The 16,059-nt window shown below is 40.4% G+C and overlaps 1 protein-coding gene across 4 annotated transcripts in view; it reads left to right on the plus strand.

The window, feature by feature from the left end:
* Window positions 1-14,844, plus strand: part of LOC113505703 (ecdysone receptor) — a 29,330-nt gene extending 14,486 nt beyond the window's left edge. The window contains exons 2-7 of one of the 4 annotated variants that reach the window (XM_026888512.1): window positions 7,043-7,213; window positions 7,963-8,255; window positions 8,891-9,070; window positions 9,833-9,988; window positions 10,120-10,342; window positions 10,424-14,844. In XM_026888512.1, the coding sequence (XP_026744313.1) occupies window positions 7,043-7,213; window positions 7,963-8,255; window positions 8,891-9,070; window positions 9,833-9,988; window positions 10,120-10,342; window positions 10,424-10,725 (1,325 nt within the window). In that variant the 3' untranslated portion in view covers window positions 10,726-14,844. The remainder of the gene's footprint in view (window positions 1-7,042; window positions 7,214-7,962; window positions 8,256-8,890; window positions 9,071-9,832; window positions 9,989-10,119; window positions 10,343-10,423) is intronic. The other 3 variants (XM_026888519.1, XM_026888527.1, XM_026888533.1) reach the window with 3 other exon arrangements.
* The last annotated feature ends 1,215 nt before the right edge of the window (window positions 14,845-16,059 follow it).

Consider the following 16,059-nt stretch of genomic DNA (forward strand, 5'->3'; position numbering starts at 1 on the left):
GGCACTGAATGGATGGAAGGGGGAGGGGATAGAGGATGGCGGGGAAGTGTGGTATCTACCACGCCTCGTCATTGCAGCTCCATCCATCATACTGACAGCACCGATTATTATTACTCCGCTACCAACGCGTACTTGCGCATACTTTTCATTAAAAATCGTGCAGGGTTAGAAAAGGGTTTTTGTTAAACCAAAATTTATATTCGTATTTACTTTGAAGCACGATATTTTATTACGTGATTACCTCGCACAAATACGATTGCGGCTTTAAAGTAAAAATTTGTGAAGGGAAAAATGTTTTAAAATCGCCTACATCCGGTGGTGACTAATGGAATGTTCTGTTGTCTTTCAGTAGTAAACCGTGGACTATTGAGTAATGAGTCTGACTTGCGACTTGAGGGCAGGTGACCTTCCGCCGAGCGTGGGCCGAGCCCATGACACAGTTCACGAGATGCCACCACAAACGATTATTTCTGTCTCATCACTTTTACGCGCGCATGCCTCATAATACTTGTGCAATTTTCAAATGTTACTGCCATTCCCGTCACTCTATATTGATTCAAATTTGCAAGATACATACAACATTTTCAGTATTTATCGAAGTGAATTATGTCAGTCACAGCTGGAAGTAACTAATGTACCTTATACTGTCTTGTCAGCCGTTTTTTCCGTGTCCGCTTCAGTGATGTTGTATACAAGTTTTTGCTCGTTACCGAGATCTGGTCACGCGGCAATGAGGCCCTGAGGTGTGACCACTCTTAAATAATGTCGGGTTACATTAAAATTAAATGAACCTTATATTTTCCTTTGCATCATATACTTTTAAAGTTCCAAAAACTTCAAGAAAGCTTTCGCTTTATCACATTTCATTCTTTTCGGATTTAAAGTGTGACACAGTGATTTTTGCTCTATTTATTAAAAAAAAAAACTTTACCACAACCAACCTTGATCTGATCTCCGTTTCTTGTAAAAATCTCAATCATATTCTTGGTACGCACTGAATATTTAAAACTTAACTTGAAACATCTATTATCCCATGCATTCTGTACTTTATACCCTTTGCTGATAGAAATAGCGGCTTACTACTTTACGATAGACAATAGTTCTTTATTTAGCACCCTTCCAGTTTTTTTTCTGTAAAAGGCACGCAAGGATGTGCAACTCCCTTTTTAATTACTGTTCTTGTTTTGTATTTCAATATCAATGGTGGGTTGTAGGTAAAATTAGAAATTGAAAGTGAGCTCGTGATTTTCTTATCAAAAATATTTCAACATATTTAAGCATTAGGTATTAAAGTGATAAGTCTTATCTTCAGGAGAAATAATATTCATACGTTTTATTGATAAACAAGTGGAAAAAGAAAATAGCAATATGCAATTAAAACTAGAGTCACGAAAAGACTTTATTATACCACACTGAATTCCAATAATTATATTGCGTACTAGTTTGAGTATAATTAGTCGTACATAGTCTCATTTAATGATACAATAGATAACTATTAATTATACATTTCGAATCTGAGCGTATGTAACGTGATTGATCTAATCAGTGCCGTTGTTTGGCGTCAAATGTGTCAAAAACAAAAGCGTTCTTTGTCGGCCGATAAGAGGTAGGACGTTGGCTTATCTAGAATGATAGTCGGTCATTGACCCCGACATACCCGGACGAATATTTAGCCACACAAGTGCAGATACTTTTGTAGGTGATAGTGTCGAGATTCAATTGTTTAACGACCTTTATTGATAACAGTCGGTAATTCATGACAACCTGCGAATGAACGGATAAGCGTAATTATATCTGACGCTTGGTATTGCCGAAAATAACTTATAGCAATGAAACGTGAATGTGCTACTGGTTACTTAACTGGGACAAACATTTTGTTATTTCAGCCTCGATATTCCTCGATGAGCGCGCTGCTCGACCTACTTTGCGATTCCGTCACTTTATTTTCCTCGTTTACGTTCGCTGTATTCTCAGAAATTCAGTGTTAATGACCTACATAGAGAACATTGTTGTCTAATGTTACGGCGGTTATTAATGGAACATTTCTAGATGACCTGATATCGCTTATTGATTCGAATCCGTGTTTTTCGTATGTACAGCTTAGATATGTTATCAGCGTCAAGAACAAAGAGTCGTTGACCTAATTGGTAGACGCGGCCCTTTTAATTTAGCCCTCAGGCGTCTATTATGTGGGCGATAATATCGACGTCACCGAGTTTATCGTGCCTTGGCCTACTTTAACAGCAGACATTAATAATAATTGAAATGAGGTTATTAATAATATTAAATGAAAAGGTAAAATATTTAAAGGTATATTTTCAATAAATTGATATCAGTGGTTGTAGTGTTAGTTGCCATATGGATGACAATCTGGCGAGTAGTGTCAACGGCAGCGCATTGTACCAGCGAGGTCGCTGGTGAGCAGGGCAAGGGCACCGATACCGAGCAGTCACGGTCTGTTGCGCGATGGCCCTAATGCGTCACACCAACGTCCACCATACCGCACAGTCGCAAAAACAAAGCCTCATTTTTTGCGAGCAAGCATCGCACTTGACCCGTTCTGTTTGCCTGACCATTGATGCAAATGCACTTTAAATTACATTCTTAAAATCGCATTAGCGTTGATGAAATGTATATTTTAACTTGAATTAGCTCTCTTTTATTTAAACACTGCCTTATTTTGATGCGGTCTCTTGATAATCAATTCATGTGTATGTAAGTATTAGTATTTTATTGTAATAAAAGGACAGTATGCTCTGCTGGTGAGGTTGCGCCGTATTCTTCTTCCCAACTAGAACACTTGGTATGTTTAAAAGGTGCCACTTTGTAGCCTAGCTTGAATAAATGGTTTTTGATTTCACTAATATAATGCCCATTGCTGTTGCTCTAAGCATCAGTAAAAGCAAAAGGTTTTAAAACTCCATTACAGCTCTGAAAGCACGCAGCATTTATTCTAATTATATCTCCCTCCCTTTTCTATTTACCCATTCCCATGTTTACTCGAAAAGGCGCGCCGGAGCGTGGGTGCGCTCAACTAAATTGGGGAGCGGACAGAGACAAAAAACCTAGTTTTATCTATTAAGTGCGGCATGGGGAAGTGAGAGGGCCCGACATTCTGTCAATAAATGGAACAATCTGTTGGGGAGTTGTGGCATATCCATTACGTTCACCTCGTATCGTGTACGTGATAACCGGCTACCACTTTCTAATTTACGGTTTCGGTGATGACGAAACCTTTAGGAATCTTTAGGTGCTCTACCAAACCACTTCCGTGAAAAGTTTTTGTTCAAACTTCGTCACTGCTACTAAGATGTTGTAATGCCGAGAAAAAATGCTTCGAAAAAACTTATTTCAGGCACTTAGGATAGCTAAAATAGCAAATTGTGTCTTTGATTTCTCAATTCAAGGTTAGCTGAAAAGAAACTGTCTTATAAATAATAAGGAAGTGCCAGCATTGCTGTTGTTAATTTTACTTGCCAAAATTCGTGCAATGTAAAATTTCCGAGGATTTCGCGATGGTATGCCAAAGTGCGATAAAAATATAAATTGATGATACAGTAGGAGTTAAACAGCATGTAGCTGCACCGGATGGTGTGCACTCCGCAGTCGGGACTGCTCGGCGGATGTAAACACTTCCACGTGCGTCCGCCCGACACGTCCGCCCTCCTCGCTGAAGATTACTCCCAGCGCAACAGTCGCTTGTTTCCTGGTTCCTCTCAAATATAGATCCCGACACGTAAAGCGAAAGGAACACGTCTCAGACTATCTGTAAAAGAAATCCAGAAAAAACGTCTCTTCGGGCAGACTTTGTTATTTATTATACTTACTTATCTAAAATCAGTCGTTCACACTCGCAAATACAGCGCCAATTAATGAAAATGTATTTCATCAACAAAGTTTCCATGTTAGCGTGCGGAGTGACGTGAAAATGGCGATTTTCTCTGCGATGCGATTTCTATTTCAATCCGATTTTCCCGGCGCGCGGAGAAACCGATCGCTCTAGTTGCGCCGGCTCCGGCCCACATCTCTTGCTAGAAAGTATCGTAGAAAGTAACATCGCGACTCTGTCTCCGCCCAGCCGATGCATCGATCACGTGTACACCACTTTTTCTGCTTCAGTTTTTTCTTTGCCCGACTAGTCGCTTATATCAGAACGATGCGTGCCAATTTCGATTATTGGAATGCTGCGCGATTTAAATCATGCAACACGTTCCTCTTAAAAACCATATACTGTTCAACAAATAGCATATATTTTACAATCAGTGCGCATGTTAACATGCAATGTTACCAAAGTGTTACCTAGTGGACCAGTTCTCGACATCGTTAGAACACAACTTGCACTACTCACGGCGCGCATTTGATGAATGCCAAATAGGCCCTAAAGGTGATGTCACAACACATAGAACAGCTTACTTTCGCCGCACCCGAATTTCAATTACGTGTACCATGTAGGCTTGTGCAATACCTACATTTGGGTAACTTTCACTGGTCGCTTACGCGGCCCGCCTGCGAAATGATTGCGTTGTCTGTTTTCTGAGGTCAGTGAAAGTTGCGTATTGTTTAATCAATGCTTGTCGTCGTCTCTCAATATGTGTTGGCTCGTAATAGCTAAAATTCGTTTGTACTTTGTAGTTGTGTTGCTTTCTATTAGCGAAAGAAAAATATTTAGTCATGCTGCCTACTTTGTTTAAAATCACAATCTCACTCGGCAACTTGTCTTGTATTCTTGTAAGGCTGTTAAAGACACTGTAGCTTCGTAAAAAAATGAAATGGCGTGAGAGGAAAAACGAGTTATTATTAGTTGAAAGAATCGCGAGCTTGCTTCGAGCTCTGATGCTATCATAAATAATGTGGCTGCGCGGTAAGCGTGGCGAGGAAGCGGGGAAGGGGGGACGCAAGAGTCAAGGCCGCACGCTGCCCCCGGTCGACGCTCGCGCCCCACTTGTCGCTCTTCAAGAGGCTCTCGCTCGCGCGCACGACCACGCCCGAGCGCCGCCGAGCCGCCACGAACTAGACCTTCCGATGCGCGACCGCAACACACTGAACAGCTGAGACGTAATAACATAACACACTGACTCGGTCATCCGTGCATTCAACTTTTGATTAGCTTTCTTTTTCACGGACAGTGATTTGATATGGCTGCTAATTATCAAAGATTGGTTATGTCTACAGATAATGCACAATCTTCTTTTTAAATAAATGAAACTTGATCTCTTCCATAACATTAATTGATTTAGAAATAATAAATACAACTCTTAATTTAGACATTAGCTTTCAAGTTGTTTATTAACTTGTTGAGCTACATCACAATAATAAAAATAAATTATTGTTTTCGACATACTATCTGCGTTACTTTCATGAGCACGATTGAGTCAAATAATATTATTTAATTTGGTTAATTTAATTAATGCGGTTGTCAATAAGAGGCGACTACCTGTGAAGCAGTGCCAAGATCTTGTGTAACCACAGCCAACGGTCATTCGGTCAAGTATTTTAAGTAAACGTATCTAATAAACAGAATAGTTTTGTAAAAGAAAAACAGTTAAACCACAAGTAAAAACCTCGCTTAGTGTATCTTGATCGAAAAGTCAATTCAAACAAAAGACTTCAAAAGAGTTTTATAATCATTAAAATCTTTATGTTTCATCTTAATAAATTCGTACAGCGAAAATATCTGGATGCATTATAAAAATACATGTTCGTCGTGTAACCTACCTTTACAGTGCGTAGGTCAGTGCATGAAGATACTGTTGTTGTGCCCAACACCCGATAGTCCGATGTAAATAGCTTCGCGATAAAACAACGCACTTGACCTCTTTATTGAGACATTTTTATCGAGTGAATTATTACGGCCGCCTTGCACGATATTTAATTTCAGCAATCGACGAAAAACGTGTAATAGAAAAATTGGCACGCATCGAGCGAATCGAACTACTTTACTATAATGTTTTCATGATACGGCTACGATGTAATGCATAATTAATTAATTTAAAAGCGCCTTAAAGTGTAAACAGTGTTAACAAACCTCGCTTTTCTCTATTCTTATCGATATTTCTTTAAATTAATGAATAGAATGAATTAAAATCTTAGTCTGTACTTTTTTCATCAATCTTCTTTCCGAATTAATTAGACAAAATTCTTGTTTTCATTTTAAAGAAATCCTCATGTTCGCAATATGAGATTTCCAAGTCATTTAGAATTGTTGTTCGTGCACAACGGTAGTCGTTCCGAGAACACAATCTTCTGGCTCGGATCCCACGTGGAACTAGTTTTTTGGCACCGGCTATTTTGGCTGGTTGCGTAACTCAGGTACTGGCTCTCAGTGGTGCGGCCACCGACCCACGTCCGCGACGCTTAATGGACACCATAAAATGTAAATAAAATTAATGCGAGGCTTAAATGGACCCCCGTTTAGTAAGCCTAGCGCTCGTTCGTAAGCTCGTAGTCAACTGACCAACCGTGTCAGAGGGCACGTAATTTACTCATTCATTAAAATAAGTTTTTTTTTTGTCAATTCTAATATTCATTAGCTTGAGCTAACTTAACAATTTAGTTGACTTCTCATTGTCAAAGAACACAGGTACTGGTCGAAGCTAAGAAGGTATCATTAACAATTCCCTCGTTACTTTTTATGGAGTTCCGACTGCGTGATTGACAATTGCCGATTACATTTCCAACTCGCATCGCACCCCACTCCCGCGACGCTTGGAATACCAAAATTGAATACTGAACCTCATCTGTATGCGGACGTCGCTCTAGGCACCTTTGTTTGGGCAGGAAATGTCCACGCTACTGCCGAAAATTAGTTGCGAGTATTTCGTTACGAAAACATCTTCGACGAAGAAGCATCGCCCCGAATGTAAAAACGAAAAATAAAACGCGCTTCATTCGCTCACCGACTCGACAAATGGTTCATGAAATGTATGCAAATTTTATAGCGTCCGATTTTAGATGTGCTCGGAACGGCGCCGAGCGACCACCCGTCTCTCTGAACTGATGCATTTAACAACAACCAACTAAACTATGATTCACGCTGTTCTAGGTCGCGAGGAGTTGTCACCAGCTTCGAGTATCAACGGTTGCAGCACAGATGGCGAGGCCAGGCGGCAAAAGAAAGGTCCCGCGCCTCGGCAGCAGGAGGAGTTATGTCTGGTCTGCGGCGACAGAGCCTCTGGGTACCACTACAACGCGCTCACATGTGAAGGATGTAAAGGTACGATGAGAGGTCGATCCTACGAGGCCATGCCCGTAAAAATTTGGTAAACAATTGTTCAAAAAGGGTAAAACAAAAGATGGGTAACGAAATTTATGAATATTTAACTTTTACCCACAATTTTATCGTTACAAAACCTAATGCAATAACAAAACTGTTCTCGGAACACTTTTAACGTATCTAGGTCAGGTACATTGCTAACCTAGATATTTCACTCATACGTAGCCCTTGTGGCTCGCCCACGAATGTGCCAATTCAGCTTTAAATTGGCGCATTGTGCCGAGGTTGTTATGAGCTGTACGTGTATGTAACAGACAGTTAGTCGTCACAATAGCTGTCTGCAGGGCGTCTACTGCACGATTCACAGACGCCTATCGGACATCTCCGCCAACCTTCACTGTCGACCCGACAGTAAATATGCCTATTTAATGCAACCCGCTGAATAAACCTGGAGTGGGTTGTAATCTCAGTATATTATTCAGGCTCATACTCTGTCCATACCAATTACGTTCAATTCAAGTCATTTGCCAGCTCTCTATCTCGTTTGTTTTGCAATAAAAATCGGCATACGTACAGCTGTCAATGACCCACGCCTTTCAGGTGACCTTAACGTTCATGACTCCATTATGTTATCGTCAGAAACAGGTTTGAGGCAAATGCCGCATCATTTTTCATTGTTTCAATTACTCATAGATAATTAGGACAGTTCGCTAAACTCTCTCGTCTTACAAAGATATTTCGAATTCCAGGTTTCTTCAGGCGGAGTGTCACCAAAAATGCCGTGTACATATGTAAATTCGGACACGCTTGCGAGATGGACATGTATATGCGAAGAAAATGCCAGGAATGTCGACTGAAGAAATGTCTTGCGGTGGGCATGAGGCCGGAGTGTGTCGTGCCAGAGAACCAGTGTGCGATGAAGCGGAAAGAAAAGAAAGCGCAGAGGGAAAAAGACAAGTTGCCCGTCAGTACGACGACAGTAGACGATCATATGCCACCCATCATGCAATGTGATCCACCGCCCCCCGAGGCCGCTAGAATTGTAAGTTCATTGCGACTAATGCTCTTCATTACTCGTCTACGGATTAATCGAGTTTTACATTTGAAAGTAGTACAGTTACCTTACTAAACTTGAAACGTAATTTGCCTATTTAATTTTAAGATTGTTATAGAAGTTCTTTTTGAAAAGTCACAATGAATGTTAAAGCAAAATTAATGGAATTCTGCTTTATTATTCACGTTTGTGTGAGACCGTAGTCGGGTTTTATGAATTTGTAATTGTAACTTGCATTTGAAATGTAAATGAAAAATTGTTATACTGTCGTTTGTGGGACTAAGTTTGCCCGATACATATCTTTTGCTTCTTGTATTATCATGGTCTTCTCGTGCATGCAGTTTAGGAAACACTCCACACATGTTTCGTTATTTAATGAATTTTATTTAATATTATAATTGTCCTGTTTAATTTTATTTATTTTAATACTTTATGAGAAATATCTAACTTTTATAGGATCATGGTCTATTCTGAAACTTTTCCTTATTTCTATTTACTTTACAATTAATACTACTGGGAGTATTTTCATTGATCATACAAATTCTAACAATCACAAGTCAGCTAGTCCCCCCTAACACTAATATTCGAAGCAAAATAATAACTCGACGGTTTCCTACGTGAAGCTGGAATGTTTGCAGCACGAGGTGGTGCCGCGATTCCTCAACGAGAAGTTGATGGAACAGAACAGATTGAAGAACGTACCCCCCCTCACGGCCAACCAGAAGTCGCTGATCGCGAGGCTCGTATGGTACCAAGAAGGGTACGAACAGCCCTCAGAGGAAGACCTCAAAAGGGTAACGCAGGTAATTATCATTTGAATACTTTTTGTGTACGCCAGTAAGCCATAGGTGCACGATTGGCCTTAAATTTGATGGCAACACCTAAGCTGTCTTGCATCATGAAGTAAATCTCGAATTTAGCTGTTGCGTTTGTTGATACGAGATTTATTTTAATTGAAGTACCAAAAACTGGATTCATATTGACTAATACATTTTTGGTGCTTTCTCAATGTTTGGAATAAGCTCTCTCTTGTGTAAATAGTGTAAGTGTGTAAAGAAACAAGTTTGTTCCACCGCCCGCTAGAGGCGCTGCTCACTTCATTCAAGACTTTCATCGTCGTGGGTACAATTCTAACCGCTAAAAACTTACACAATACTCAAGTGAGAACGTACTTTCGAACACAGAACACAATAAGGTCGATTTAGTTTGATATTTAGATAGTAAACTGATCTTATGTTCACAACAACAGTCATTAAAAAACATCAACATTCAATTATGCGATAATGAGACTGACTTCCGTAGTACAATGATTTGAACAAAATCGCAAACAAAATGAAATCTTCTAAATTATTAAAATAAGAATTTTACTGTACAAATTGGCAATTTGAATTAACTGCTTTTTATTCTTTGCGAATAAAAAGTTTAATGTACTAAATTAGTACTAAGTTTAATTTAGAGTCACATGGTCTTTATTGACCATTTTAAAGTAACATTTCATTCACACGCCTCAGTAACATTCTTGTTTTAAACTGTATTATATCGTTAATGATATCTATCACTTTCAGACCTGGCAGTCGGACGAGGATGACGAAGACTCGGACATGCCGTTCCGCCAGATCACCGAGATGACCATCCTAACGGTGCAGCTAATCGTAGAGTTCGCCAAGGGACTGCCAGGCTTCGCGAAGATCTCACAGTCCGATCAGATCACGTTACTAAAGGTTGGTAAACTACTTATAACATTTAAAAGAGCAAGTATTCATTTTTTTTTGCTTTTTCTTAAATTTCTTTCATTTGTCTACAATTAATATGTAGATTATGGGTACATTTCTAAGTATATGTTACGTTATAGGCATGCTCAAGTGAGGTGATGATGCTGCGAGTGGCACGGCGATATGACGCGGCGACGGACAGCGTTCTGTTCGCGAACAACCAGGCCTACACCCGCGACAACTACCGCAAGGCGGGCATGGCCTACGTCATCGAGGACCTGCTGCACTTCTGCCGGTGCATGTACTCCATGATGATGGACAATGTGCATTATGCACTGCTCACAGCCATTGTTATATTTTCTGGTAATAACATCAAATTATTATACTTTTTAGTGTTTATTAGAGTAATTTTATAGGTATTGATTTAAAATATTGTAATTCCAGACCGGCCGGGGCTCGAGCAACCTTTACTGGTGGAGGAGATTCAGAGATATTACCTGAACACGTTGCGGGTGTACATCCTGAACCAGCACTCGGCGTCGCCGCGCTGCGCCGTGATCTACGGCAAGATCCTGGGCGTGCTGACCGAGCTGCGCACGCTGGGCATGCAGAACTCCAACATGTGCATCTCGCTCAAGCTCAAGAACCGCAAGCTGCCGCCCTTCCTGGAGGAGATCTGGGACGTGGCGGACGTGTCCACGACGCAGCCGCCGCCCGTGGTGCTGGACCCGGCCGCGCCGCTCTAGCCGGGCTCGTGCGCCGCCGCCGCCGCCGCAGGAGAGAACGCTCACAGACTGCCTAGTTTTAGTGAAGTGCACGGACACTGACGTCGGACGTGATCAACCTATTTATAAGGACTGCGAATTTTACCACTTAAGAGGGTACCCCGTACCCGATTTCGTACGTATTCGGTGACCGACGACGATGATGTGCGAGAGATTAGTGAATATATGTGTTGTTGAACGTTTGGAGAAAATATATTAGTGTTGATCGTTACGGGCCCGCGCCGTCGCCGGCCGGCGAGCCTGGCCGGCGGCCGCCGCGGCTCCGACTTTATTTCGTTTACGACTGGATACTGAGTTGGTCACTCGGATACGACTGTATGATAAGACTTCGTTCGATAAGTACACCTCCTAAATTACACATACGTACGTACGTTACGAAAGTTATTAGACAAAGTAATATATGAAGAGATGTTTCTATTGGGTGAGGAGTTGATAGTTATGTTTATTTACCAAAATTAACAATAATGTTGATTAACCATTGACTATATGATATTGTGATGAGTCGTTCGCTGAGCCCACGTAGTCGTGGCGACCCACGACGTGTTTGTTTATGTCTAGTTTATGTGCGGCGTGTTATCGTGTCCTGTCGACTTTAGTTCCGATTCATGTTCCATCGTCCCGTGCCCGCGTCCCTCAACTAACGAGTTATTATAATTTATTGCTGTGATTACATTTATAACATGTTGATAATGTACCGTATGATATGAGTATGTGTTGCTACAATTCAGATGTAGCGAGTGTGTCGTCGCTTGCTAGCACACGCGACCGTGTCGTCCCGGACACTCAGCCGGCCAACACATATGTTGTACAGTAATCACGTTACGGATCACCTCACACGACTTTAGTATCTAAACGAACCGCGCACCGTAAACACATAAAGCTTAGGTACTGAAGTCACTAGTTATCTGAAAGGTCAGTGCAATTTAAGATTTCGTTTATAATATACAATAAAATTAATAGACGTTCGTGAAGTAGACTACATGTGTCACATTACGCTTAAGTGAACGGAGACAGGTTTGGCACAATCCCAGTTATTCGTTCTGGTCCTAAAGTTATGTATAAAACCGTTCTACTTATTTGTTGACTTGGCATTGCGTGCATGTCCCACGGCAGCTGTAACGTAGGTATGGAAAGTAGAGCCTAAAAATTAACCTTTAATCAATGTAAGTATTTATTTTAATTGTTAGAAGCAACATTCCTTTATTTCTATGTATATTATAAAAAAGTACAAAATGGCAGCTGAATTACCTCTACTATGGCTTCAATTAAAAAAGAAATAGCGATCTAGTATCTATTTGGGCGAGCTTACTCTATGGGAACAATATTGGTGTAGTAGGCACTAAAGTGTAAAGTGATAGACGACATGCACGCGACGCGAGTGGTCCCGGCCCGAACCTGTCTGTCGTGAGTACATTACAGTAAGAACCTCGTAATAGTAATACAATCGCGTTATTATAATACTACTTATTCGACACAAACGATACTGCCTGTAAAGCGTTGACTCACATACAAAATGCCTTATTTCGCGTTACCTGTATTGTGTACCTACATTATTAATGAGAGGGAAATCATAGTATATAGAACATAAAATTAATCGATCTCAATTACCGGTAAGCGTTGTTAAAGAATACTTTAAGCGTGTTTCCGTTCCGGTGGTCAGCTGCGAGCCGTCTCGAACCTCCGTCTGTCGCTAGTGCTGACTCGCTCACTCGCAGACCGCAGTAGAACAGTATCGTGCGTAATATTCATCTCGATGTCTCACCACACTCGCGATGTTTCACCATCCATACATTTTATTCGATAAATAAGTAACTTAAGTGTCTGTTTGGTGCGTGTTGAATGTGTCTTCTTTACATGCCATAAGTGTGTTGTATATTTACATAATACATATGTTTGGAGTTTTGGAAATGCATTTCTTAATATACGTATAAAATCAGCGTGACACGATCGGGCTTGCACCGCGGACCGCGCTAGTCCGCTTATGAATAATCTTCTCGATTTACATTGTATCATTTTATTGTAGCATTAGGCGTATCTAAAATAGCAAACGAAGCACAAATGTCACTGGAGTGTCTTAGGTGTCTCTGCTGAAATAGGGGCGTATTGATAACAAACACACTGCCATTATAAACGTATAATTACTGCATGGTGCGATCTTGTATGCATGTTACAGCGGTTTTTCTATTGATGTGTTTCAGTTGTGAACCTTAGGTGATAGAGGTGAACATTGATTAAAATCTAACGCTGCGATACGTTGCCTTATGAGTGAGATGTGTGTGAGGGCGCGGCGAGGCGGGCCGCGGCCGGCCGCCGCCGCGCCCTCCGCGACCCCACGGCCGCATCTCAAGTTTGTGACAAATATAACTGCCATTCGATAAGTAATTGTTATACATCATTCGACGCGTAGGATTCATAAATAGCTTCATAGTTTTCGGCTTCTGTCGGTGCACAGCCGGTCGTATTTGATACATATTATTCAATTTCGAAATTGTAATAGATTTATTAAGTATGTAATAATCTCACATGAGAAAATAATAAGTAATGAGATACCCTAATATAATTTGTGTCTTAGCTGATAATGGAACATTAGTAAGATAATAAGTTTATATCGCTTAACGAGATGTGATTGAGAAAGATACGGCACGACGCAGCGCAGGCCGGTCCCCACCGGCCGACTGGAGCGAGACAGTTCAAGGTAGCACGAAGTTCCGCTGTTCCGAGCTGTTGCCCTTCTTTGATGCCTTTTGATCTATATTTTAGTTGATATTGTTCGGAAGCACTGAGTATTGTAGTGACCAAACGTGGCACGTCCAGTCTAATAAATAAATGTGGATTTGATAAAGTCTGCTATGTGTCCATTAAACTTTGTACATAGGTACCTTTAGATTCTATTGTCATATGTTTGACATATGTACGTTTAATTTTATTCATCTAAGAAAGTACAGATGGCTGTTGTTATTTTTATATTATTTGGGTAGAAGTATATTTTTTGTAAATGACCTCTGTATTTATCTTTTGTAAGCTTTGTAAGCCATAGGGACTTAGATTAGTGTACGAGCTACGAACATTGTGATTGCTATTTACTTTGAATTTGTATTTACTGAGATATTTTTGTTCTGCGTATATATTCTTCGTTTCGACAGATATTTCTTAATAATTTTTGTTACTTCAGAGTGCAATATGTACAAATATTTACATATTAAATATAAAATGTACAGTCAATTTTTTAGTTTTAATGTGTCAACGCAATATGTTTCGCTATTCATTCGTTGAATGTACATTTGAAGGCATAATAACGATATCACAAGTGAGTTGCGCAGGCGCCGCGCCCGGCGCACGCAACACCCTCTCTCACTATTGTGTTTCTAATACTTAAGTGATTAATTTTATAATAGACGGACTAGGTGATCTTTGTATTTAAATTTGCTAATTTTTTGTAGCAGATTAGATTTGTTTACATGAATAAGATGAATAATGTACATTTTGAATTGATTTTAAAGTGATTTAGTTGTTATTTAGTAACGAATTTTCTTATTAGGTGTAACTGGCAGCCTCGTGGACTGGCTTGGAGTCCACCGATACCAGTGCGATGTGTGCAATGTGTAGTAGATACGTACGCGACGCGCACGAGCCGGGCCGGGCCGCCCGGAACCGGACCGGACGGAACCGGACCGGACGGAACCGGACCGGGCCGGCCCGTGCGGCGCCGCTCAGCCACGTCGAACGATGGAAGGCTGATATTACGAGATAAGGGCCCATTCCGTGTTCATCGAAACACAATCATTTTGTATAATTATTATTTCTTAAATCTATTAGTCCGCAGTAACTATTTTACTTTCCTCCTAATACTTTGCCTTAGTGAATCCTGTTTTTATTACACGATTTAACAACAGTGGTGAAGCGAATTAGATATAGGGAACAGACATGACGACATGTTAAAATTTAGAGAAACGACTTTTATAAAAGATAATAACTACAAAAACAAAACCAAGAAAGGTGTGTACAAAATGAGGAAATTTGTATGAAACATTGTTAAATGCGAATAAACTTACACCTCAAGATAAAATTATAAAAAAAATATTTGTTGTCTTTTATTTTCTATCCATTCATAATCCTGTAACACAAACTACGTAGACCCCACATTTTGCCAAAACTTGACAAATTAAAAAACTTCAATAAAATTATAACGCAGAATCCAGAGCCGTTTGCACAATTCGAATAAAACTATAACTCAATGAAAAATATAAATCTTAATCTGAGGTAAACAAAAATAAGGAGCTCGGTCTAAGTATGTACGCCATATAAAATTAAGGTAATCACTTATTGGGTTACGGATTCTAATCCTACATCTTAAACTTGCCACTACTAGTGCCTGCACCATAAACTCTTAAAAGCAAAATTGTCAAGTGCGGGTTGTTGCAAAGTATGACAATAAACAACCAATACTTCTAAAAACAATGAGCAAAGTTTGTATAGATCATAATCACCAAACTTGTATTGTTTTTCAATTGGATATAATTATGTTTGTATATATACTTATTCCTACATCTTCGACAGTCGTTGCAGGTAATCAGAAGCTTGAAAAAGTCTGACAACCAGTCTAACCAAGGGGTATCGTGTTGCACAGGAAACTTGGTTGAGGAGGTCAGATAGGCAGTCGCTCCTTGTAAAACTAGTACTTAGCTGAATCGAGTTAGACTGGAAGCCGACTCCAACATAGTTGGGAAAAAGCTATACCGATGATATGTTTGAAACTACACGTCGCCTTTGAAGACTAGACGGGGCTTGCCACCTTTAGCCCAAACCTACAGGGAAATTCTGCTCTTGGTTGCAATAAAGGAAGCGAGACTGAATAGCTGCTCTAAAAGGACACGGCGAGCATGTTCCGACAAGTCCTAAAGCTAAATTGTGTCCACCAGTTACAAAAAACGCGATTCTGGAGAACTGGTATTATTGATTGATTGATTGCTTAACACCAAAACGGGACTAGTCAGTTCTAAACTAGGAAGGTATAAGTGTCACAGCTTTCTTCGAAAAGGTTTCACTACCAAACAGGCTAGTTACCTGTTACCAGTGTATGCCGTGTTACCTGTCCAGCGTACCTGCATTTCGACTGCACGCGTAGCCGAGCGGTCGAGGTCACCACCCCAGACACTTTGTGCTCGTTGAGTCGCGGTTTCGATCCTTGAATGCTTGTTCGAAGTCCTTAATGCGGGAGTCGTTTACTTTTAGGTGAAGAAAGAACTTTTGAGTTTCAACCTTTAAATTCGTAAGTAGAGTAGAAAACTGGGTAAG

This window comes from Trichoplusia ni, chromosome 2 (assembly GCF_003590095.1).
Source record: "Trichoplusia ni isolate ovarian cell line Hi5 chromosome 2, tn1, whole genome shotgun sequence".
NCBI lineage: Eukaryota > Metazoa > Arthropoda > Insecta > Lepidoptera > Noctuidae > Trichoplusia > Trichoplusia ni.